This window comes from Trichechus manatus, unplaced genomic scaffold (assembly GCF_000243295.1).
Source record: "Trichechus manatus latirostris isolate Lorelei unplaced genomic scaffold, TriManLat1.0 scaffold00078, whole genome shotgun sequence".
Classification (NCBI taxonomy): Eukaryota; Metazoa; Chordata; class Mammalia; order Sirenia; family Trichechidae; genus Trichechus; species Trichechus manatus.
Window position 1 is genome coordinate 1,622,678 of NW_004444014.1, and position 27,072 is coordinate 1,649,749.

Consider the following 27,072-nt stretch of genomic DNA (forward strand, 5'->3'; position numbering starts at 1 on the left):
ACCATATGATCCAGCAATCCCACTCCTTGGAACATATCCCAGAGAAATAAGAGCCGTCAAAAGAATAGATATATGCACACTCATGTTCATTGCAGCAGTGTTCACAATAGCAAAAGGATGGAGACAACCTAGATGCCTATCAACAGATGAATGGATAAACAAATTATAGTATATTCACACAATAGAATACTATGAAACAATAAAGAACAAAGATGAATCCTCGAAACATCTCATAACATGGATGAATCTGGAAGACATTATGCTGAGTGAATTTAGTCAGTGGCAAAAGGACAAATATTGTATGAGACCACTATTATAAAAACTCAAGAAAAGGTTTAAACAGAGAAGAAAACATTCTTTGATGGTTAGGAAGGTGGGGAGGGAGGGAGACTCTTATTCACTAACCAGATAGTAGATAAGAATTATCGTAGGTGAAGGGAAGGACAACACACAATACAGGGGAGGTCAGCATAACTGGACTAGACCGAAAGCTAAGAAGTTTCCTGAATATGATCATACACTTTGAGGGACAGAGTAGCAGGGGCAGGGGTCTGGAGATCATGGTTTCAGGGGACATCTAAGTCAATTGGCATAACAAAGTTTATAAAGAAAATGTTGTGCATCCCATTTTGGTGAGTGGCGTCTGGAATCTTAAAAGCTTGCAAGCGGCCATCTAAGATGCATCAATTGGTCCCAACGTACCTGGAGCAAAGGAGAATGAGTAACACCAAAGACACAAGGGAAGTATTAGCCCAAGACACAGAAAGGGCTACATAGGTCAGAGACTCCATCAGTCTGAGACCAGAAGAACTAGATGGTGCCTGGCTACCACCAATGACTACCCCTACAGGGAACACAACAGAGATTCCCTGAGGGAGCAGGAGATAAGTGGGGTGCAGAACTCAAATTCTAGTAAAAAGACCAGACTTAACGGTCTGACTGAGACTGGAGGGACCCCGGAAGTCATGGCCCCCGGACTCTCTGTTAGCCCAGAACTGAAATCATTCCCGAAGCCAAGTCTTCAGACAAAGATTAGACTGGACTATAAGACAAAAAATGATACTCATGAAGAGAGTGCTCCTTAGCTCAAGTAGATACATGAGACTAGACAGGCAGCTCCTGTCTGGAGGCGAGATGAGAGGGCAGAAGGGGTTAGAAGCTAGTTGAATGGACACAGCAAATCGGGGTGGAAAGGAGGAGTGTGGTGTCATATTATGGGGAGAGCAACTAGGGTCACATAACAATGTGTGTATAAATTTTTGTATGAGAGACTAACCTGAACTGTAAACTTTCACTTAAAGCACAATTTAAAAAAAGGCACATGTGACTTTTAAACAAAATTTACAGGAAACTGTGCTTTGAGTATAATTTATTAGTATACTTACATAGAAGTTTGTTATACAGACCACAGGAAAAATACAAGTACTTGCTAAGAAAATCAATAAAACACTTAATTTTAGGATAATACTTAATAACAAAAATAGCTTGAGAAAACTAATACCATTTAAATTACACAATGTACAAGGTTTTAAAATGTTCCTATTTATACATCTGTGTGAGCACATCATGAGAAGGTGCTAGAACTCCTTTCTGAGGATGAACTGTGGGCCACTGTGGTTCACATCACCACCGCATAGATTCCTCATTCCTGGTTGTCTTTGGTTGTGCTTGCTTTTTTATTTCCCTCAACTCTTATTTCACAATATCCCTGACAGGGGAGACTTCAGTTCAAACACTGAAAATCTACATTTTCGACAGGAGTATCCATAATTTGCAAATTCATGGTTTTCAAAAGGCTTTGGTTACAGGCCTTGTAAATTGGATTAATGTTTGTTTTCCTGAGAAAAGGAAGAAGTCAAGTTCTCCCTCAAAATTTATAGGTTTCTTTCTCGGCTTCTGTTGATTACTCAGCAAACCAGGTACCTGGCACTGAGTGCTGTAAACCAAAGAGGAAAAAACCTTCAAGATTTCAAAGTTTCAGGTCTCCAGTCCTCCAAGTTACTGAGTTGGCACATACGTAAGCGGAAAGTAGTAAGCGTAACGTTCCACCACCGTCTTCAGCGTGTTTGGTAATAGAATTTTTATAGAGTTGATAAAATCTGTAAAACCCTGTTGCCATCGAGTCAATTCTGACTCATAGCAACTCTGTAAGGACAGCAGGGAACTGCCCCATAGGGTTTCCAAGGCTGTAATCTTTATCGAAGCAGACAGCTACATCTTTATCCTGTGGAGCGGCTGGTGGGTTCGAACCACCAAACTTTCGGTTGGTAGTCGAGCTTTAAGCACTGCACCACCAGGGCTCCTTATAGAGTTGATAATTTTAAAATAATAATAATAAAAAGATCTGGAGAATTCCTTACCTGTATTCTTTTTGGTGGTTCAAATATCATTGGTATCTGAGAGAGAATATTGTGTGCAGAAAATAATGAGTTGTTTTTTTTTAGGAAGAAATTCAACAACTTCTAATAATACTCATAAGCAATATGATCTCAACCTTCAGACTTTATAACATATAAGACATTCTCAAATGAACTGAAAAAATGGCAATGGATACAACATGGTGAATGTTGTTAATGTTATTGAACTGTGCATATTAAAATGGTTGAAATGGCAAATGCTTTGTTCTATATATTTTACCACAATAAAAATTTTTAAAAAAGGAACATAAAAAATAAAAAAGGGACAATGGATCTTGATGACTTGGTTAGATGCATTTGTTGCTATGCTGAATGTTTTTGAAATGTGCAACTTTTCTTTAATATCTAAAAGCTGGTTAAGTCAGGAACTTCTCTTATTTTATTGAAGCAACTCCATTCTCATAAAAAAAAGAAAAAAAAAAAGCTTCATTTAAAAAATTCTTGGCAATATCCAAGAAAAATGGCAATTGCAGAATAGTTTTGACTGACAAAATCCCTTTCTCCCTTCTGCAGCTCCATCTGCCTGAAAAAACCCAACGATCTCCTGAATAAGAGAACGTCCTGCACATAATGGACAGTGTTGAGGCCATGGAAGAACTGAGGAACAGCATCAGCCCACACCGTCTCGATGTCAACCACAGGTATAATGTGTAACTTGCATTGACTGAAAAACGAAAAACGAAAAAACCCTGCTGATTTGCAAGTTCTGTGCTGACTTTGATTTTGCGACTGTGAATTCCATTCACTTAAGGCTTTGTTGGTTTATAGAGCTTAATTTTTAATACTGTTAACATCATCCAGCTGACCAGACACCAGGAATATCAATAATTAGCTCCAGTCTCACTTGCTTTCTCTGTTGATGCCTTTTGACTTTATAAATACATTATATCTTAGTCAGCTCCAGCTCCCACTGGGGTTTAAAATTCCGTACCCAGAGCATGCAGATGTCTCTTATATGCTGGGGGGTGTCCCCTGGAGTCTAAAAGAAAAATGGGCACAAGAACAGATTGCCAACAAATTAGTATGAAGTTGTTACTAGGGAAAGTAAGAAGTCAACTGAGGCAGCCAGTCAGAAACGACTCATGACCATGGCTCTGGATGAGTGTTGTTCTCACAAAGGGCTTTCAACAATCCTTTTCTTGGCTTGCAGGTAGAAGATGCGGTTTTCTTCAGGATAAGTGACTTTGCTGAGGGGCATCCTGTAGATGTTGGGGTTTTCCGTGGTCACCAACAGGAATAGTAGTGTGGCCAAACAGAAGGACCAGGTACAAGCTGGCAGTCCAACCTGGAAAAAAGAGACAAGCCACACACTCCTCTGAGATCCCACTGGATGGAAAGCTAACCCACTCAAACCTCTCCCATCCCTGTGTTGTCACTCAGCCCAGAGGGACGAGTCATGGGGGAATGGCTTTTTACTCTGCTTGTGCCCACGGGACTGAATCTAAGATGTCAGAGCAGGTAGCAGTTGAAATGTTTCCATCCATTCTTTAGGGTGGTCAGCTATGTTTCCATGTTGTATGTCTTTCCCTCCCTCTCATACAATCAGACTTCCTACACGAGATGTGCAAACAGAGCTGACACTGAGCAAACCGCTAACGGCCCCTGACCACACATCATGCCCACAAGGCCTTTTCTTCTTAGCCCAGCCCATGGTAACTTCTCTCTCCTTGACCTTCACCCAGGCTAGGTCTTGGTCTCTATTTTGCTTCATTTCTTTCCATTCTGTCCCCCTAATAGACTCTAAGGTCCTTGAGGGTAGGTCCTTCTTCTGGGCTGTCCATGGCAGCTCATGCAATTCTGAGCACACACTATGTACTTGATCAGATCTGGCCTTATGCATGGAGCCGCTGAGGCATGATAGAGTGCAGTTTTAAAAAATACAGATGTCTAATCCCCACTTAGACAGAAGACCCACTGTATCAGAAACACCAAGGGTTGGCGCCTAAGGATCTGTAGTTTTCAACATCTCCCCAGCTGACTCCGTTGTGCAGCCTGCCCGGTTTTGATCATGGACAGATGTTTGTGAACCTTTGTTGGAATGTGAAGGGCTCCACAATGCTCTAATGTATCGCCCCCATCATGCTGGTCATGTGGTGTGGACTTTCCACTGTAAAGATATTGCACCCCCTAAGGACTCTCCCAGGTAAAATCTCTACACTGCTGCTGAGATAATGCTTTGAAGCCATGAGCACATCAACATGGATTGAATTACCAGAAACTGGCCCAGTACAGACAATAGTGTGTGGGGAAGAGAGAGAAAAGTTTGGGACACAGAGCATGGGACCCAGCTTGGATATCCCATTGGGAGGTCGGAGATCCTAGAACATGAGGACACTTAGCTCCTTGGGGGAGAGGAAGGAGAAGGTCAAAGGGCAGGAAGACAGTGCTGCAAAGGAGGAAAAAAGTATGGCAGGAGGCAATGGGCAATGGTTTTGCCCACTAAATAATTCAGCCAGGATCTGGGTCTGAATAAAGTCCCATTGATGACTGACTGGGGATTTAAAAAAGCCAATAGGCACAAAAAACATTTGACTAGATTTTTTTGTTTTTTCTAAACATATCTGGGTCTTTAGCTGATTCTCCTTTTTTTCCCTTTCCTGATTTCTCAGATATATAGTTTTGGCTTTCTGTTTAAAGAACAAAATCCTACAGTCAGCTTCTTGACTCTCAGAGATAGATTATCAACTTGATAATATGTTATACAACCTAAGTTTCACTTCTTTAAACCAAGCTACCTCATATTTTTAACAAGCTCAGTGATGGTGGTTTGGACTAAAGTTTACTGTTGATGCTGGAAGGTAAGAGAGGACAGATGGGTCCAGGAGAAGGGAAAGTACTGGTTATCACAGTCATGGATCTTGTCACTGGACACCACCCAGGTGGACATCAGGAGGGCATTTCTATAGTTGAGAGCTCTAAAATCAATCATGCTGCTGAGAAAGAGAAAGTAAGGCAAACTCACCACAGTCATCACTTGTGACATGCTGATTCCAAGGTAGGCGGTGAACAGGGCTGCAAACGAAAGGAACAATCCTTGGTAGATACACTTTTCATCACAGGAAAGATTGCCTTCCAATACAAATGGTCTGGCATGTATACTTCCCTTCACCAGCTAGCCCAGCATTGTGGTTACAAGTATGAACTTAGAGTCAGGAGCCCTGGGTTCAAATCCTGGCTCCACCGATTAGGAACTTGGTGACCTTCAGCAAGTTATTTAACTGTTTTAAACCTCCATTAGGAGCCCTGGTGGTGCAGTGGTTAAGCTCTTAGCTGCTAACCAAAAGGTTAGTGGTTCAAATCCACCAGCAGCTCCATGGGAGAAAGATGTGGCAGTCTGCTTCCATAAAGATTTACAGTCTTGGAAACCCTATGGGGCAGTTCTACTCTGTCCTATGGGTCGATATAAGTTGGAATCAACTCCATGGCAATGGGTTTGGTTACCTCCATTTCCTCATCTGTAGAATGGAGGTAAAAGGATTATCTCCCTCTTAGGTAGGTGTGAGCATTAGAGGAGATGATGTATGTGCTTAGCACACAATGGGTACTCAGTAAAGGTAGTGTGTCTGTGGTTACTGTTTTGCTGTTGTTATTGCTAATGCTTATGGCAAATAACCTCCTGGTTATTTTACCCAAGCATAGCTGAATTAAAATTTATGGGTGTTTCCTGAGGTAGCATGGTTTCCATATAATCTCAATGCATCTAGAATTCTAGTATTCAAACCCATTGCCATCAAGTCAATTCAGACTCAGCGATCCTATAGGACAGAGTAGAACTGCCCCATAGGTTTCTAAGGAGTGGCTGGTGGATTTGAACTGCCGACCTTTTGGTTAGCAGCCAAGCTCGTAACCACTGCACCACTAGGGCTTGAATTCTAGTATTAATGGTTAGAATATGCAGTTACAAAAAATCATGGTATGAAATAACAACTAGAGATCAGCAGCAACTGAACACAAACCTGGGGTTCTTCTCCACAATGGCATTTTTCCAAACACCATTAAGGTTGGCACAGAGATCAAGGAATAAACATGCCATGTTTTGATTTACTTTGAGGAAGTAAAAATTGTAGTATGGGTAATTTGAGTGTAAGTGTGACTTTCAAAGTGGTGTTGTTGTTGGGTGTTGTGGAGTAGATTCCAACTCAGCAACATGTGTGACAGAGTAGAACTGCCCCACAGGGTTTTCTTGGCTATAATCTTTACGGAAGCAGATTGCCAGGTCTTTCTTCTGTGGAACCACTGGGTGGATTTGAACTGCCAACCTTTTGGTTCAGGGAAGTTTTCAGATTTCACAAGGGCAGCAGAAGAGTGACTTTCATATAATGGCCACACAGCCACTCAAGACACCAGCACTCACTGATAGGCCCACCCACCATCTAGTCTTCATGTCCTGGTGAGAAATCACATCATCTACCTTGGGTGAAGGAGTCCCTGGGTGGTACAAGTGGTTAAGCGCTCAACTACTAATCGAAAGGTTGGTGATTCAAACCCACCCAGGTGTACCTCAGAAGAAAGGCCTGGCAATCTGCTTCCAGAAGGTCACAGCCCTGAAAGTCCTATGGAGAACAGTTCTACTCTGATACACATAAGGCTGCCATGAGTGGGAATTTTTTTGGTTTTACCGTAGGGAAGAGGCAGGAAATGGCGAGAGGGACTCTATGATCTTCACTTACTTTACTATAGACTTCCATCATTTGATCAATATTTTGTCTTCTTATCCTGGTATGTCTTCTTCAATAGTATTGAATTCTTCCTTATCTGAATTATCTTATGCTAGTGAGAAGAGCTGGTCTTTACTTGCTGTATAACAAATCACTGCATTTCTCTGAACCCCAATTTCATCATCTGTCATATGGCAACCTGAAGACTTGATTGACAGGGAGGTGATGAATCCCAAATGAGCTCATGTATTTCCATGGACAGCAGTTGTAAGCTCATCTCTGTCACCATAGGATTGAGATACTGCTCTGAACAGAAGGCTCTCATGGTCTTGGTTTTGCCCAGTTTCATTTATTTTTCTCATTTCAGTCATTCAACAAATATTTGAATATTCACTGGCCCTCTGCTAAGCACCGGGGACACTCTGTGCCTGTCCTCCTGAGTCCCAGCTCTTCCACAACACCTCCTCTGAGCACATGACGCGTTATTGCCATCTCTCTCATTTTAACGCCTATTGCACTTATAAGGCACTTTTATGACTCATATTGTCACACTGTTTTGAAGTGATCTCCAATTGCAAGTTGCTTTTGTCTTCATAATAAGAGTGTCAGACTATTCAACAGTAGGTGACCATCAATGAAGACTTGCTGAGTCAGACTGGGAAAGCTTTACATTAGAGGTAAAATTCTGTGCACCACACTCAGTTTGTAGGCAATGAGCCTACATTATCTATTGAGGGAAAGCAAAGACCCTTGAGTGCTGGAGGGAAGACTGGATTTTAGCTCATCGTTCACAATGTTCCTTCCAACAGACTGCCAGGTGCAAGTTCTACTATATAACCCAACCATTAAAAAGAGATGCAAAATGTGTTTACAGTTTGCACTGATAAAATAACAAAATTGAGAAATTCCCTGATCATGCCATTTCTGGTTTAGAGGCACAGGGCAGGCAACATGGCCAGGTTCTATCAGAGCTTCCCAAGTCCTCTTTCTGTTAAAGACATTTGGAACTACAAAAGAACAGCTGTGAAATAAATGTTATTTATTGACTTTGGTTGACAAGGTGGTCTTTTGTTTGGCAGTATCGGGGTGACATGGGCATGCTGAAACCTGCTGTGGCATTTTACATTTGAGATTTGGTTCACAAGAGGGCTGAAGGTCTGTCTCAAAAATTCATGCCCAAAGATTGAAAAAGACTAATAGTACCCAGTGTGGATGAAACAGGAACTCTCATGCACTGTTGGTGGCAGCGGGAATTGGTATGATCTTTTTGGAGATGAATGTGGCATCTATAAACATTAAAATTGGTATTCCCTTTGACCCATCAATTCTGCTTCTAGAAATTATCTTACAGAAATACTTTGCAAAGTACACAAGGATGTTTGTGCAGAAATGCTCACTGTGGTACTGTTTTAGCTCCAAACTAGAAGCCATCTAAACTTCTCCAGCAAAAGAGGGTTGGTTAAATAAACTACCTACACCTGGCTATCTCCACTGTCTTAACAGCAGCAATTCTGTACTTGGCCATGTACTGCCCCTTCTCCTTACTTCTCAATTGTACCACGAGAAATGTCAGCTCAGTGCTGGGCTTTCACGCCCCCTACAGAGACACATCTCTCACACAGCTGGTATCTAAGGAAATGTAAGCCTCACAGGAAGGGGAAAGGAGACATCAGAAGAGAGCAAACAGCATACAAGAAAGACAACAAACTGAACAGCGTATACTAGTTAAAGTTTAATTAATGAATTAAATAAAAATGCTATGGGTGAATAAACCCCAAACCAAACCCGTTGCTGTCGAGTCGATACTGACTCATGATGATCCCATTACTGTGAGGAACTGAGCTCCATAGGGTTTTCTTGGCCGTAAGTTTTACGGAAGCAGATTGCCAGGCTTTTCTTCCCTGGCACTGCTGGGTGGGTTCAAACCGTCAACCTTTCATTAAGCAGCTGAATGCAAACCGTTTGTGCCACCCAGGGAGCTTTATAGGTGAATAAGCCTCCCCTTATAATTAACATGGGAAATCCATTAGCAGTTTCAAATCCACATCACTGGAGTTCTGTCTTCACCTAAGGGGTTGCCATAAGGGCCTGAATGCTACTAAAGGGAAGCAGAGTCATGTAGCGAATTCTAGGTTTGGATTTACCCTTCATTGCTTGCCCTCCAGTACAGGATTTACCCTCTCTGGCCTCAGTATCCCAATAGCAAAATGGAAGAATGGAGTGTGGATCTCTGGAACCCCTTCTAGCGCTGATGGGCTGAATCTGGCTAGAATACTGGGGATCAGAAAGGATTAATATAACTGTTCTCAAAGTGTGGTCCCTGGGGCAGCAGTATCAGCACCAGCTGGGAACCTGTTAGAAACGCGAATTCCTTCCCTACCTCCCTGCACCGAATCAGAGTTATTTCCTTTTAGTTTCTTGAGTCAAACAATTAGTATGAAGAGCACAGGAAAAATCAGGTTTCTACCTCCAAAATATACATACTACAGAATGTTTAATGACATTTGGTGGTTCAATGGTAGAACTCTCCCCTTCTGTGCAGGGGTCGCTGTACATAGGGTCGCTGAGTCAGAACTGATTCGATGGCACCTAACAACAACACCACCATCCGGGGGATGAGACCTGGATTCGATTCCTGGCCAACGCACCTCACGCGCAGCCACCACCAGTCTGTCAGTAGAGGCGTGCATGTTGCTATGATGCTGAACAAGTTTTAACAGAGCTTCCAGACTAAGATGGGCTAGAAAGAAAGGCCTAGTGATGTACTTCCAAAAGCCAGCCAATGAAAACCCTATGGAGCACAATGGTCCAATCTACAACCTATCACAGTGATGGTGCAGGACCAGGACCGGCAGTGTTTGTTGTGTTGTGCATGGGGTCACCATGAGTGGGGCCAACTCAGTGGCAGCTAACAACAACCACAGAATGTTTAATATGAGTCAACAGCCTCTCTTCACAATAAGCAGTAAGGTAGGCAGAACAGACTTTAGCATGCCCAGAGGGGAAGTCACTTATCCTGGTCACACACTTAGAGAGCGGGGACCACAGACTTGAACCCCAGTCCTGATTTCCCTTCACAGTCCTTTTTTACTGACTGTCCTCGATTTTGGTCCCATAGTCATGAGCATGTCTTCTCCCCCCCACCACCCCTGAGATGCCAGGGGTACTCACCACAGGCAACAGCCAGGAAGTGGGTTTGCCAAGTGAGCGCTGTGAACATTCCTCCAATTGCAATGCAGGCCAGAGAGCTGTTGAAACCCCAGAGTCCAAAGTAGATGTTCTCAAATGGAGCCGAAAGGCTGAGCCCTATTAGACACGACAGGAGGGCTCAGAGCTGTGCACTAAACAGCAAGATATTCTGGATGGAGTCGGGGCAGGGCAGACAGTATCCTGAGAACTCCCATTGGTCCCTTGGAAGCAGAGACTCCAAGGAATATAGAAAATGCCTGAGACCATGCATGGAACCGAGGAGGTGCTCAATACTTGGTAAGAAGTCTTCTGCTTACCTGCTGCTATCCCCAGCAGCGATCCGATTGCAGCGTGCAGGAACATGATTGGGGAGGAGAGCAGAATGGCGCACAGAAAAATGCCCCCTGTCCATGGGTTGTCACAGCCATATATCTGACCCACACCCACGGGCACAGATTTTAATAACTGCAAAAGCAATTAAAAAAGGAGGCCACTAAAACAACTGAACAGAAACCCACGGACACAGAAAATTTACTTTTAGATTTAGTATATCTTGTCTTTCAAAATTAGTGTTACTAATTTGTTAATTCTCTTTCTGTCTTTTTAGCCACAGAAAAAACACCAGTCATTCATCTGCTTTAGTACCAGAGAAGGGTGAACACTGAGCACTCTTCCCTAGCTCCTCCTCCACATACTGACTCTATTGCACTGACAATGGCCTTGATCAACAGAGTGCCTGGCTTTCGATGGAGCTGCCCCTCTGGGGTTAGTGCTGCAGATTTCTAGGAAAAGATGAGGGGAAAAAGTTAGCTTTGACCAAACAGTCACTGAAAAATTTCTTAGACTCCCAAAGAACTGGAATAGAACATGTGCCCTATCTTTAGATGGCAAGGTCACCTAGAGCTGAGTACCTATTAGACTCTAATGGACTCTTTCACCCAATTAACCAAGGGCACTTGGGGTGTGTTCCAGAGGCAGGGGGAATGTGAGAAGATGGTATGAGCCTTACCTCCAGGGCACTGAGGTCAGTCCAGGTGACATTGGGAACTGAAGTTACAGGTGTGATCAATTTGCTTGGAAAGAAGGGATTGTAATGTCCTGTGGCCGCCAGGTACATTGTTATCGCCATGTTGAAAGGCAGGGTGAAGACAGGGAGGTCCCATTTGCAGAACACAGAGCTCAGTGCACTTGAGAAGACTGGGCTAAAAACAAAATAGAAGATAAGAACACACATGTGACAAGCCAGAGGGACAAACCAAATCTCTATACTATGGAGGGACTTTTTTTCATCTACAAATATGGCCCTAGTGTTGGGAAACTTCCCATAGAAAGAAAACCTGGGATAAATCTTGTCATAGAAAGAATACTTGTATAAAGTAAAAAAAAAAGGCAAACCTACTCTCACCTTATTTTGCTTCTGGAAAATTATACTCTGAGGTTGCTCAGAGTGAGTTATATATCAAGGTTTTAAACATAATTTTGAAGTATTTAAGACATATGAAATGAAATGTCATCTATACAGTTAAAGCCTCCTCTGTAACACTACCTAATCATAGTCTCTTCCTTCCTACCAGAGGTAAGCACAATCCGATCCTGAATTTGGTATATATCATTTTAACATGTCATTAGTATATCAAATTTTGGAAAAGAGAAACTATTGTCCAAGGGAAGGTGTAGGTGGCATGGGTTGGAGGAAAAAGATCTTAAACTTAGAAGTGTAGAGTTTAAGTCCTTGAGCTGTTGAGAACTGTGTGACCTTGGGCAAGGCACTTCCCATCAGCTACCTTATCTGTAAACTGGGGGATTGGATTAGATAGTGTTGTGGTTTGAATTATGTCCTGGTACCTGTAAATGTGACTTCTTCTGGAAATAGGGTCTTTGCAGATATAATCAAGTTAAAATGAGGCCATACTGGGTTAGTTGCTGTTGTTATGTGCCGTTCAGTAGATTCCGACTCATAGCGACCCTGCAGAACAGAGTAGAACTGCCCCATAGGGTTTCCAAGCAGTGGCTGGTGGATTTGAACTGCCGACATTTTGGTTAGCAGCCTGAACTCTTAACCACTTCGCCACCAGGGCTCCATACTGATGAGGGTGGGCCTAAATTCAGTGGCTGGTGTCCCCATAAGAAGAGGGAAATTTGGACACAGAGACCCACAGGGAGAACACCATGTGCCAACAGAGGCAGAGGTTGGAGTGATGAAGCTACAAACCCAGGAACACCAAGGATTGCCAGCAACCACCAGAACCTAGGAGGAGGTAAGAAGTATTCTCTCCTAGAGCCATCAGAGGGAATGTGGCCCTGCTTACACCCTGATTTCAGACCTCTGGCCTCCATAACTGTGAGAGAATAAATGTCTGCTGTTGTAAGCCACCCAGTTTGTAGTACTTTGTTAAGGCAGCCCCCAGCAACTCAGACACATGGTCCCTGGGCCTCTTTTGCAGCTCTCACTTGGTGACCTAATCAAGGGGCCATCATCTTAAGATCAGAACGCCAGATGTCCTGGGTTGTGGGAGGAGGGGTAGTGAGCACTGGCCTCAAGCAATGCTTAGGTCTCTTTTCCAGAGCAGGTTCGAGATTACCTCCTGAGGAGAAGGTTGGCTCTGCCTGTAGATCCTCCGCCACACACCTGTCATGGGCGCGTGGTCCCCCTTCAGACACTGTCCGTGTTGGTTGAACTTCTCATTTTTGTGGATATTATTATTTTATATTCCAAATATGTCATAGTAAGAAAGAAATGTTTGCTTCTAGAAAAAGGATTTAAGGCTGTGTCAATATATAGAAAGTTTAAAGGGTTCTGGTGGGGGGAAGGAAAAAAAGGAATTGAATTGAATCAAGATTTTTTTTGAAGAGGGCAGGTGGGAAGAGGAGCTCATGTAGGCACAGTGGTTCTCAAAGTGGGGTGCCTGACTAGCCACATCAGCATAACCTGGAAACTTGTTAGAAATGCAAATTCTCAGGCCTACTGAATACAGTAAGACCTCCCAGTTACAAACGTCAGACTTACAACTCGAACTTGCCCTTTAATGTTATGTAAATTTGCCCTCACTTTGAAACGATTGAACCAACCCCTACTTGCAACAGATTCTTCATCACAATAACCTTCACTTCTTGCATGTGCAGATTTTAAATCACTGAAAAGGCTTTGAGCCTTTTCCAGCACTAAAGTAAGGCTAAATAAGAACTGTATGCACCTGTTCCAACCTACCTACAAATTAGCCTTAAAAACACACTTAGGAAAGGATCTTGTTCATAAATCAGGGACTGCCGATACCCAGACCTACTGAATACCCTGAACCAGAGACCCTGGTGTGGGGGAGCAGTGCTCTGTGTTTTAACAAGCCCTCCAGGTGATTCTGATACATCTTCAAGTTTGAGGACCCCAGATGTAGGGAGTGTTTCTCAAGTTTGGCTGTACTTGAGGATCACTTGGGGTGCTTTTAAAAATTCTAATACCCAGGTAATACCATGGACCAATTACATCAGAATCTTGGGGCAGGGAGAGGGCAAGGCAGGGGTCACATGCATCATTGTGTTTTAATGCTCCCCAGGAAAGTTAAAGTGCAGACGTTAATGTGCAGGGGGAGGTGATGGCTGGGATTTTTGAGACCCTCTGGTTGAGGGGAGGAGTCCCTGTAAATGGTTAATGCACTTAGCTGCTAATCAAAAGGTTGGAGGATCGAAGGGTGGAGCCAACATGGTGCTATAGATAGAAGCAATATGCCATCCCTGTAGAGCAAAGACCCAAAAAACTAAGTAAAACAGATACAAACGTCAATCCTGGAAATCTAAGCGACAGATAAAGGGATAAAGAACTCAACTAAGCACTGAATGGAATAAGAAATGGACAGAGAACAGAGAACAAGGAGAACTACAGAGTGGAGGTCCCCTACCAGCTAACTTGGCATGGACTCACCATCTTGGACCTCAGCTACCAAGAACGGTGGACAGGGAATACGGGAAGGTAACTTCACGGAGCTCCCAACAGGAGACAGAGTACCCGGTAACCAGAGATACATGCTTTCCCACCCCCCACCGCTCTTCCCTCTACATAGCCTCTGCTGCTTTCTAAAGGGCCATGGTCACTTGGCTGGAGAGACAGCAGCTCCTTGCCACCCGGATTCGCCCTGCCCCCACTGGCCAGCTCCTTCAGTGCCATTTTTATTGTTGTTGTTGTTGTTTTGGCTTTTTTTTTTTTGTTTCTTCTCTCTCTCTCACTTCCTTCCTTTCCTTTCTCCTGCCCAGCTGTCACCGCGTGCTGTCTCTGCCCCTTCTTGACAGGCTTTGCCACACAACTGTGCTAGAGAGCCACCAGTACATGGCTTCCCCAGTCCGTGCCACCTCACTGGCAGGCTCCCTCAGTGCCATTTTTCTCCAGTTTCTTTTCTTTCTCTCTCTTGCTTCCTTTCCTTTCTCTTGCCCACCTAGCCGTGTGTGCTGTGCCCACCCTTACTTCATGGTCTGTGCCACACCGCTTGGCTAGAGAGCCTCTAGCAGATGGCCTCCCCAGGTTTGCACCACCACCACAGGCTGGCTCCGTCAGCGCCATATTTTTTATTTTTCTTTATCTTTCCCCTTCTCCCTTTTCCTTCTCCCTCCCATCTAGGCCCTGTACAGCCTCTGCCCCTTCTTGATGGGCCGTGCTGCGCTGCTTGGTGAGAGAGACATCAACTCACCACCACCCTAATTCCGCCCTGCCTCAATGGCTAGCTCCCTCAGTACCATATTTATTTATTTTTTGTTGTTTTGTTTTTTCTTTCTTCTCTTTCTCCAGCCCACCTTGCCCTGTGCATTGCCTATGCCCCTGCTTAACAGGTCGAGCTGCAATGCACAGGTAGAAAGCCACCAGTGCATGGTCTTGCCAGGTCTGTACTGCCCCCACTTGCCAAATCCTACCACGTCACCATTTTATTCACTTTTTCTTTTTCTTTGCTTCTGTTTCTCTCTTCTTTCTCTCACTCAATTACCTATGCACTTCACATCTTCTCCCTTCCCACCTGTCCACCTGCACCGTGTGCTGAGTGCTGCACCCTTGAGCGGCATAGGCGTGGACCACTGGACCCCACCCTGAACTGCTCCCTTGCCCCACACTGTCGACCCCAGTATGTGCTGCAAATGCCCCATCCCTACCCCTCTGCTGGACCTGCCCTGATGCACATAGCTGAGTAACTGGCCCTGCCCACCTGGACGAGGTGGTGAGAAGTACTGTGCCCACAGATGAGCAAGCAACAAAGCACACCCAGCCCACCTGCCCAGACATAACCAAATGAAACATAAAAGCAGGACAAAACAAACAAATCTACAAACAATTAATGAAGAAAATAATTCTTCAATGTCCTGAAGACAGAAGACAATATCAAAACATAAAAAAAAGGACAGGATGGCACCAGAAAGCTTCCAAATTAAAACACCAGATGACCTTCCAGTAGAAGAAAAGGCAGTGGAACTACCTCAGAGAAAATTCAAAAATCTAATATTTAGGGCTCTCCATGAGACGAAGGAAAACAGACAAAAATAAGGAAAAAAAAAGACAAAATCATGGAAAAGACAGACAAAACAATGGAAGAATTCAGGAAAATAATACAGGAATAAAATTTTAAAATAAATAAACAACTAGAAATCATACAAAAACAGCAGTTAGAAATCCAAAAAACAAACAAGATTTCAGAAATGGACAGTGCAATAGAAGGTTTCAGGAGCAAATTTGAAACAATGGAAGACAGAATCAGCAAAATTGAAGACATATTCTTGGATACCATTTTGTTTGAGGAAAATTAAGAGAAAAGAATGAATAAAAATCAAGAAACCCTAAGAACAATGTGGGATACAATCAAAAACAAAAATTTGCGTGTGATTGGAGTTCCAGAACGGGGGAGAAGATGGAAAACACAGAGAAGATCACTGAAGATTTGCTGACAGAAAACTTGCCTAATAACATGAAAGATGAAATGCTGATCATCTAGGAAGCTCGATGAACCCCACATAGGATAGACCCCAAAAGAAAATCACCAAGACATCATAATTACACTTGCTAAAACCACATACAAAGAAAGAATCCTGAGAACAGCTCCAGAAAAACAAAAAGTCACAAACAAAGAGGAAACAATAAGACTAATCTCTGATTACTTGGCAGAAGCCATGTAGGCAAGAAGGCAATGGGATGACATATATAAAATCTCGAAAGAAAAAAAAAGGCCAACCAAGAATAATATATCCTGCACAACTTTTGCTCAAATACGATGGTGAAATTCGGACATTTCCAGATAAACAGAAATCAAGAGACTATGTAAAAACCAAACCAAACCTACAAGAATTATTAAAGGGAGTCCTTCAGTTAGAGAAGCAACAATGTCAGACAACAACCTGAATCTAGGACCCAAGATAGCATCAGCCAGATACCAACCTAGGTAATGAACTCTCAGAGATAAAACAAAACTAAAAGATTTACAACAGGGAACCAGAGAAGTCTATCTGTAAACGATGACAACATCAGAAAAATAAAAGAGAGAATAAAAAGTGCAGGTATAGAACTTTCAAATGGACAGGAAGTCAAGATGACATCAAGTAATAAAAGATTGGTTTAAACTTAGAAAGATGGGGTAAATTTCAAGGTAACCACAAAGAAAGTTAATGAAACTACTCATCAAAATAAAGAAGAAAAACATAACGTCTCAGTAAACAAAAAATCTACAAAAATGAAGGAAATGAAAAAAAATCCACAAAAGGAATTCAGTACAGGAGAGTAAGAGGAACAAAGAAAACATTAATACCACAAAAAAGCACTAAAAATGACAGCAATAAACTCACATCTATCAATAATCACACTGAACATAACTGGTTTAAATGTACCCATAAAGAGACAAAGAGTGATAGAATGGATAAAAAAACAGAATCCATCCATATGCTGTCTATGAGAGACACACCTTAGAAACAAAGACATAAATTTATTAAAAATCAAAGGATGGAAAAAAATATACCAAACAAATAGCAACCAAAAAAGAGCAGGAGTGGCAATACTAATCTCAGATAAAATAGACTTTAAAACAAAATCCACCACAAAAGACAAAGAAGGACATTATATAATGATTAAATGGACAATCCACCATGAGGATATAACCATAATAAACATCTATGTACCCAATGACAAGTCTTCAAAATACATAAAACAATCTCTAATAGCACTGAAAAGAGAAATTGACAGTTCCATAATAATAGTAGGAGACTTCAACACACCACTCTCAGTAAAGGACAGAACATCTAGAAAGAAACTCAGCAAAGATACAGAAGATCTAAAGGCCACAATCAATCAACTTGACCTCATAGACATATACTGAACACTCCAACCAACAGCAGCAAAGTACACATTCTTTTCCAACACACATGGAACATTCTCCAGAATAGACCACATCTTAGGCCACAAAGCAACCCTCAACAAAATCCAAAACATTTAGATAATACAAAACATCTTCTCTGATCACAATGCCATAAAAGTAGAAACTAATAACAGGAAGAGCAAGGGAAAAAAATCAAATACATGGAAACTGAATAACACTCTGCTTAAAAGCCACTGGGTAATAGAAGAAATCAAAGATGGAATAAAAAAATTCCTAGAATCAAATGAGAATGAAAACACATCATACCAAAACCTTTGGGACACAGTAAAGTCAGTGCTCAGAGGTCAATTTATAGCAATAGATGCACACATCAAAAAAGAAGAAAGGGACAAAATCAAAACATTAGCTAAACAACTCGAACAAACAGAAAGAGAACAGCAAAAGAAGCCCACAGTCACTAGAAGAAAGAAAATAATAAAGATCAGAGCATAAATAAGTGAAATAGAGAAGAGAAAAACAATAGAATCAACAAAACCAAAAGTTAGTTCTTTGAAAGGATCAACAAAATCGACAAACCATTGGCCAAACTGACAAAAAAAAAAAAAGAAAAACAACAACCAGGAGAGGACACAAATAACCCAAATGAGACATGAAATGGGGGACATTAGAACAGACTCAACTGAAGTAAAAAGGATCATAACAGAGTACTATGAAAAACTACACTCCAACAAATTTGAAAACCTAGAGGAAATGGACAAGTTTTTAGAAACACACTACCTACCTAAACTAAAACAAATCGAAGTAAAAAATCTGAACAGACCCTTAACAAGCAAAGAGACTGAAAATGTAATCAAAAAAACTTCCAAAGAAAAAAAAAAAAAAAAAAAGCCCTGGCCCAGAAGGCTTCACTGGAGAATTCTACCAAACATTCAGAGAAGAGCTCACACCAGTACTACTCAAACTATTTCAGAACATAGAAAAGGAAGGGATACTTCTGAATTCATTCTATGAAGCCAGCACAACCCTGATACCAAAACCAGGCAAAGACACCACAAAAAAGAAAGTTATAGACCAATATCTCTCATGAATATAGATGGAAAAATTCTCAACAAAATTCTAGCCAATAGAATTCAGCATATATCAAAAAAATAATACACCATGACCAAGTGGGATTCAAACCTGGATGTAAAGATGGTTCAACATTAGAAAATCAATCAAGGTAATCTACCACATGGATAAAACAGAAAAATTAATCGTCATCTCAATTGACACCAAAAACGCATTTGACAAAGTCCAACACACATTCCTGATAAAAACTCTCAGTAAAATAGGTATAGAAGGGAAATTCCTCAACATAATAAAGGGCATGTATATAAAACCAACAGCCAACATCATTCTTAATGGAGAGAGGCTTAAAATATTCCCCTTGAGAACAGGAACAAGACAAGGATGCCCTTTATCACCACTCCTGTTTAACATTGTGCTGGATGTCCTAGCTAAAGCAGTAAGGCAAGAAAAAGAAATAAAGCTTATCCATATTGGTAAGGAAGAAGTAAAACTGTCCCCATTTGTGGATGATATGATACTATACCCAGAGAACCCAAAAGACTCCACAAGAAAACTACTGGAACTAATAGAAAGATTCAGCAGAGTAGCAGGATACAAGATAAACATTCAAAAATCAGTTGGATTCCTATGCACCAATAAAGAGAACAATGAAAAAGAAATCAGGGATGCAATACCATTTATAATAGCCCCTAAAAACATAAAATACTTAGGAATAAATCCAACTAGGGTTGTAAAAGACCTATACAAAGAAAACTACAAAACACTACTGCAAGAACCAAAAGAGACCGACATAAATGGAAAAACATACCATGCTCATGGATAGGTAGACTCAACATTGTGAAAATGTCAATTCTACCCAAAGCAATCTACAAATAGAATGCAATCCCGATCCAAATACCAACAGCATTCTTTAACGAGATGGAAAAACTAATTATTAACTTTATATGGAAAAGGAAGAGGTCTCGGATAGGAAAGCACTACTGAAGAAAAGAATAAAGTAGGAGAACTCGCACTCCCTGACCTCAGAACCTACTATACAGCTACGGTAGTCAAAACAGCCTCGTACTGGTACAATGACAGACACGTTGACCAATGAAACAGAATTGAGAGCCCAGATGTGAATCCATCCACCTGCAGCTACCTGATCTTCGACAAAGGCCCAAAGTCCATTAAATGGAGAAAAGACAGTCTTTTTAACAAAGGGTGCTGGCAAAACTGGATGTCCATCTGCAAAAAAATGAAACAGGACCCATACCTCACACCATACACAGAAACTAATTCAAAATGGATCAAAGACCTAAATATAAAGCCAAAAACTATAGAGATCATAGAAGAAAAAATAGGGTCAATGCTAGAGGCCCTAATACATGGCATAAACAGGATTCAAATCACAACTAAAAATACACAAACACCAGAAGATAAGCTATATAATGATATCTTCTAAAAATTAAACACTTATGCTTATAAAAAGACTTGAAAAGAGTAAAAAGAGAACCTACAGACTGGGGAAAAAAAATTGGCTATGACAAACCTGACAAAGGTCTAATCTCTAAAATCTGTAGGAAATCCAATGACTCTACAACAAAAAAAGAAAAATAATCCAATTAAAGAATGGACAAAGGATATGAACAGACACTTCACCAACAAGACAACAAGACATTGAGGCAGCTAACAAACACATGAGGAAATGTCTGAGATTACTAGCCATTAGAGAAATGCAAATGAAAACTATTAGGAGATATCATCTCACTGTGACATTACTGGCATGACTGAAGAAAAAAGAAAATAACAAATGTTGGAGAGGCAGTAGGGAGATTGGAATTCTTATGCACTACTGGTGGGAATACAAAATGGTACAACCATTTTAGAAAATGATATGGCGCTTCCTCAGAAAGCTAGAAATAGAAATATCATACGATCCAGCAATCCCAGTCCTAGGAATATATCCCAGAGAAATAAGAGCCATCACACAAATAGAGATATGTACACCCATGTTCATTGCAGCATTGTTGACAGTAGCAAAAAGATGGAAACAACCTAGATGCCCATCAACAGATGAATGGATAAACAATCTATGGTACATACACACAATGGAATACTACGCAATGATAAAGAATAGTGATGAATCTGTGAAACATCTCACAACATGGATAAATCTGGAGGGCATTATGCTGAGTGAAATAAGTCAATCACAAAAGGACAAATATTATACGAGACCACTATTATAAAAAACTCATGAAAAGGTTTACACACAAGAAGAAGCTATCTTTGATGGTTATGAGGGAGGGAAGGGGTGAGGAGGGAAAAACAGTAAATCAACAACAGATAAGAGGTAACTTTGGTGAAGGCTAAGACAGTACACGACATTGGGGAAGCCAGCACAGCTTGGCTAAGTCAAGGTCATGGAAGCTGCATAGACACATCCAAACTCCCTGAGGGACTGAATTACTGGACTGAGGGCTGGGGACCATGGTCTTGGGGGACATCTAGCTCATCTGGCATAACATAGTTTACAAAGAAAATGTTCTACATCCTACTTTGGTGAGTGACGTCTGGGGTCTTAAAAGTTTGTGAGTGGCCATCTAAGATACTCCACTGTCCCAACCCATCTGGACAAGGGAAAATGAAGAAAACCAAAGACACAAGGGAAAGATTAGTCCAAAGGACTAATGGACCACAATCACCACAGCCTCCATCAGACTGAGTCTAGCACAACTAGACGGTGTCCAGCTATTACCACTGACTGCTCTGATAAGTATCATAATAGAGGGTCCCAGACAGAGCTAAAGATAAATGTAGAACAAAATTCTAACTCCAAAAAAGACCAGACTTACTGGTCTGACATAGACTGGAGAAACCTGGAGAGTATGGCCCCCAGACACCCTTTTAACTCAGTACTGAAGTCACTCCTGAGCTTCAGCCTTCAGCCAAAGATTAGACAGGCCCATAAAACAAAACAAGACTAAATAGGCATACCAGCCCAGGAGAAGGACAAGAAGGCACGAGGGGGCAGGAAAGCTGATAATGGGGAAACCAAGGTCGAAAAGGCGAGAGCGTTGACAAGTTGTGGGATTGGCAACCAATGTTACAAAACAATACATATATTAATTTTTTAATCAGAAACTAATTTGCTTTGTAAACCTTCATCTAAAGCACAATAAAAATTAAAAAAGTTTGGAGGTTCGAGTTCACCAGATGCACCTTGGAAGAAGGGCCTGGCAATCTACTTTGGAACAATTCAGCCATTGACAACACAGTTCTACTCTGACACACATGGGATCATCATGAGTTGGACTGACTCAACGGCAGCTGGCACTGGTGGTTAAGGGGAAAGTATTGGTGGACGTTGTAGAGAGATCAGACATAAGGCCAAATAACTGGTTGTGAGGAAACGTACATCTTTTTAAATGGTTGTTTCTGGTTCTAGTAGATATAACCTGAATCTAAATTTTTAAAATAAAGACATTTTGAAAACCTGGTGCAACTTACCAAGTCATGGACATAGCACATACGGGGAATAACAGCCACCAGAAATAGTTTCCCTTGTCTGAAAAGACAGCCATGAGTATTCCCACCAGGGTGGCGTTGTATCCCTGGAGCCCTGCAGCTATTGCTGACCTGTGGGTGGGAGGCAGAGCATGAATATGTCTGGGTAGACTTTGGCTGGCCTTGCACAAAAATCACACTTGTAACTTCCAGATCATTCTCGCATTAGAAAATGAGATTACATTTGGAAATTTATCTCAAGGACTATGTAAGCATCATACCAATACGAATAAAAACATGAAAAAGTAAAATATACGTAGGTAAAAATACAAATATACATATGTAACACCCGTCCCCCACACACAGTATCATGGTTGAAGATTGAACTCCAGTGTCTAAGGTGAGGAAAGAGAAATTAGCAAGACAACATGTTCTACTTCCTCTTAGTCTTTCCTTCAGAAAGTTATTATTGCTTCTTTATATCATTAAGTGCCTTTGCCTTGAATAGAGCTTTTACATATAAACTGTTTCCTAAGTCTAATTTCTTGGGAGAGATATAAGACTCCTGAAATGTAAATTTACTTTTATAGTGTCTTTGACCCTATGAACGTGAACCTTTCAATTTAGCATACATTTTCATCTTCCTATCCTTCCATTTTGTTTTCTGCAAACATACACTTCCAAGTTATCGAAAAGAAAAACAATTACTTTTCCTTTACTTGCCAAAATCACCCTCATTTAATTGTGTGCATATTTAATACCTAATTCTTTTCTGTTCAACATTTAACCTCACTTCCAAATGTTATCCTGCAGGTAAGTTTTTACTCATGGCCAAAATTGTTCCCATTTCATAACTGGGAACTAGAAGCCCTGAGTGAGAAATGGAATGATTTCTGTAGAATGAGCTGCAAGGCTGATGAGCCAGCCCCCCGTCCCCGCCCCTGCCACTCCCCATATCAGTGCTCTGAGAGTTGCTCATGTCTGGTACCATGAAGGGCACAGATTGACTTCCCAAGACTCCAGCACTCAGGGGACTATGTCTGTGAGGGCCATGGGCGTGTGAAGGCGGTGATGTGTGTGGGTAAGGTCGAATGCATGGCCCTAGAGGGAGGTGATGGCAGCCAGGAAGCCTTGCAACTATGAGAGAGTACTGAAGGCATGAGAGCTTCTTGGCTGTTTTTAACTAGGGGCAGGAGGCAATAATTCAACAGGCAAGATGATGTCAGGGACATTCTTCTGAGCAAGAGCATTCCAGGTGGGAATCCGTATTCAAAAGAACTTTGCCTCTCTTAAATAATTCTTCAGGACTGTGGGAGGTGATGCAAATTGTATTGGTTTAGCCTAGGAAGTGAGAAGGAAGTGTCCCTGCGGGGCACAAATGGTTAAGTGCTCGACTACTAACAGAAAGGTTGGGGGTTAGAACCCACCAAGAGTTGCCTCAGAAGACAAGTCTGGTGATCTGCTTCCAAAAGGTCACAGCCTTGAAAACCCTATGGAGCAGTCCACTCTGTACACATGGGGCTGCCATGAGTCAGAATCTACTTGATGGCAACTAATAACAACAGGAGCTGACAACGCTCTTCAGCAGTTGAGATTATATACGATGCAAGTGGAGAGCTATGCAAAGACTTGTCCTCTCAACAAGTAAGTTGGAGATTTAATGCTTGAGTTTCTTCAATGGCAAATGAATGGCACTCTCAACAGCTTGTGAGATGACATGGTTAAAGAAATAGGAAGACGGGCATTCACCTAAAACAGAAGACTGCAATTTTAATACAGTCCTTTAACACCAAGGAAAGTAAAAAGAGATTTGAAAATTAACAGATGTAAATATGGCTTGTTTTATAAATAATACTGATAAGGAATATGAGGTCAACTTTCATTGGAACATAACAATGAAGGAATTCAATATGGCACAATTCTAGCCCACACCCCCCAACTGGAAGATCATTTTGTTGGTGTGTGTTGCAATAGGGTTGAACTTAGGATACAAAACCATCCTCTACAGGGAGCAAATCAGGCTTCTTCGACCTGATGGGAAAGCGGAACATTTGCTGACTGTCTGCTAGAGAACTTCCTTAGGCAATTTACAGTAAGTGTTACAAGATCATAGCTGCATTGGTGATTATGCATTGATCCTGGCACCTGAAGGAATTAGTAGTCAGGTGCCACCTGCTTCCCTGGTGGGAGTCAGCTGATTACTTATTCAATGATAGATCAATTTATGAAGTAGATGCTATTTTTAACCTAACATATATTTCAGAAGACACACTCAAGCTTTCTAAGTCAGAACTTGCTAACTTGGAATTTACAATCATTCATCTCTACAGAAGCTGTGCCTAACCTTTGCACTATCTATGAAGATTAAGTTTGCTCAACTAATTGTGGAAACACGATCATGAGGGTTATTATGCCACCAAGACTTTTCATGAACTCATTAGAATTTTTGCCCAAACAAACGAAATGCTAATGATAAATAATTTAATCAATCAGTGAAGAAGATCCTTACAGAAGCTCTCCTGGAAATTACTTTGCAGCTTAGTTCTGGTTACATGCACTGCCATGAGAATCTGGCATCATTCAGACTGACCACTTACTCATTGTTGTTCATGCACCATGAATCAAAGATTATAAATGATTCCCTGACTTCTGACCAAGGGCAAATATAAAGAGTTCTGTGGAATAAACGTTGTTTCTCCTGAGAAGGGTGTGGTGTTATCACTCGGCCCACAGTCACTGGTTGGCCTCCTACCTGTCTTGACTGAGCAGCAGGGCCGTCAGAGTGGAGACCACGGTTCCCACACAGCCAGTGAGAGCCCACCAGGGGTTCTGGACAAGAAGTCCCACCACAATCAGGATTCCACTGATGGGGTTGCTGACAAACACCACTTGGGCCATCCCCCGAAGAACCCAGTCAATGAACTGAAGTACCACAGGCTTGTCTGGAAGATATGAGACGGGCAAACCTAAGGAAGTGACCAAGGCCCGTGATGCACCTTCCCAACACCAGAACCTGCCCAGAGCAAAATCATCACAATTACCTGTGATCAAGGTGAAACCTATTTTTGATGTTCCTTTAAGCTTTTTCTTTCTGAACCCTTTGCCCTCTCAGTGGTACCCAGATCCCTGAAAGTAACTAGTTTCTTTATGCTCAATCCACATTGCCCCCATTAGAACCTAAACTCCAGAAAGCAGCTAATGCACTTATTTACCATGTTCAGAGGTGCAGACTTTTAAGCCAAAGGAATAAATTACTAATAGTAAAATTTCAGTTGATAACTATTGAAATTACAGTGTTGAGCCAGATGTCTTCCCCTAATATAAGCAGGTCCCTGGCCCTGACCACTATCTCCATGAAAATAATTGAAGATGTTTGCAGGAGAGTAGAAGGTGAAAAGTAGACAAATTATGAGGAGGAAAGAGATAGATAAAAGGTTGGGGGATATAACTAAAGATATAAGTACAAGAATGAGCAAACCATTCCCCCCAATCTGCTTCTCCTATCTCTGCAAGGGATGGAAGATAAATACCTTTAAGCCAGTCAGCAAATTCTTTCATATTGCCAGTGATGTAGCCAAGTGCCTTGGGGAGGGACCTTCTCCCCTGATATGGGGAAACGTGGTTTTCACCCCGGTCCAGTTTAGCAATAGTGGAGCTGTCTTCCATGGCTATCTCTTCCTCTGGCTCCTTGAGAAAAGAACAGAGCTTATAAACATCCCGTATGCCACACACTCCAGATTGGTCAGCTTTAGGCTTGGTCACAGTAGCTACAGAAGATGAGTTTAAAAGCCCTTCATCAGGACCATGATGTCCCATGGGAATAAGAAAACACCATATTCCTCTTGAAATATCATGAAGAAGATTATTACCTAAGTCCAAATTCCACACCACCCTCATCATCAATGTCAAGGGTGAGATCATGGAATGTCTTCTATTTCTTAAAGTGCAGTTTCTAGTTCAACAAATGTTTATTGAACACCTACTTCCTGCACTCAAGGAGCTCAGTCTAGCAGAGGAGACTGAAAAAGAGTTCATTCAACACAACGAGTCAAATAATAATATAGAAAGAGTGAAGCTCAAGTACTTAATGTTCATGCTCTGAATCAGAGGCGCAAGAAATGGGGTTGTAAAATGGCCGGCTCACTAACGCAGACTTGACTACTTTCAAGAAAAGCAGACTTACAAATTAAAATTTTAATTTACGAAAAAGCATTTCATTTTTAAGAACAGTTTGTGTGTGGAGAACAGCCTAAGAAAATGCCTCACACACTCTCTCCACCTGAAAGACTACCTGAAATTGAGTTTTTATCAGGCAACAGCCTCAAATAACTGTTAGTTCTGGAATTTGTTATTGAAGTGTTTTAAAATAGGCAAGAAAGATATTCCAGAAAGACATAGAAACTGGGAAAGGTGGAAGTGGGCAAAGTTGTTGAAAACCTAAGGATTGTATGATACATGAATGTACAGGGCATAATTGTAATGAGCATGTTTTGGGAAAATACTAACGACATAACCATGACTTGTGTTCACTAGGAGACTACTCACTTCTCATGAGAAGTATGTAACAGGAAAACATCAGCATCACCAGAATCCGGTACCCTGTAGACAAAGAATGAGTGTTTCATGGTGCTGATGGTAAATACGAAAGAATGCCAATGATGGAATCACGGAGGTAGGCAAAGAGGGAAGGACAAAAATAAAACCACCTTGAGTGTGCAAGAGAAGCCAGGAGCACAGCCAGGTGAATGTGAAGTAGGGAAGCATCAAAACCATCAGATCCTGAAAGCGTAATTGTGGGATGCTGAGGCCGCAGTCACACTGGCCATGACCAAGACAATACACCATCTCATCTTCTCCCTGTGGCCAGGCTGTGAGCAAGGGGTCTCCATGGCTAGTTTTGGTTTTTGGCCCCGTCGTTTT

The 27,072-nt window shown here is 41.7% G+C and overlaps 1 protein-coding gene across 3 annotated transcripts in view; it reads right to left on the bottom strand.

Moving 5' to 3' along the window:
• Positions 1 to 2,625: 2,625 nt before the first annotated feature.
• The window catches only part of SLC14A1 (solute carrier family 14 member 1 (Kidd blood group)), a 30,110-nt gene continuing 5,663 nt past the window's right edge, over positions 2,626 to 27,072 (bottom strand). Inside the window, exons 2-10 of one of the 3 annotated variants that reach the window (XM_004380892.2) lie at positions 26,419 to 26,439; positions 25,683 to 25,839; positions 24,905 to 25,094; positions 22,156 to 22,284; positions 11,274 to 11,466; positions 10,582 to 10,729; positions 10,247 to 10,381; positions 5,380 to 5,429; positions 2,626 to 3,702 (exon numbers count right to left, since the gene is read on the bottom strand). In XM_004380892.2, coding sequence (XP_004380949.2) covers positions 3,529 to 3,702; positions 5,380 to 5,429; positions 10,247 to 10,381; positions 10,582 to 10,729; positions 11,274 to 11,466; positions 22,156 to 22,284; positions 24,905 to 25,094; positions 25,683 to 25,839; positions 26,419 to 26,439 — 1,197 coding nt within the window. In that variant the 3' untranslated portion in view covers positions 2,626 to 3,528. The remainder of the gene's footprint in view (positions 3,703 to 5,379; positions 5,430 to 10,246; positions 10,382 to 10,581; positions 10,730 to 11,273; positions 11,467 to 22,155; positions 22,285 to 24,904; positions 25,095 to 25,682; positions 25,840 to 26,418; positions 26,440 to 27,072) is intronic. The other 2 variants (XM_004380891.2, XM_012556803.2) reach the window with 2 other exon arrangements.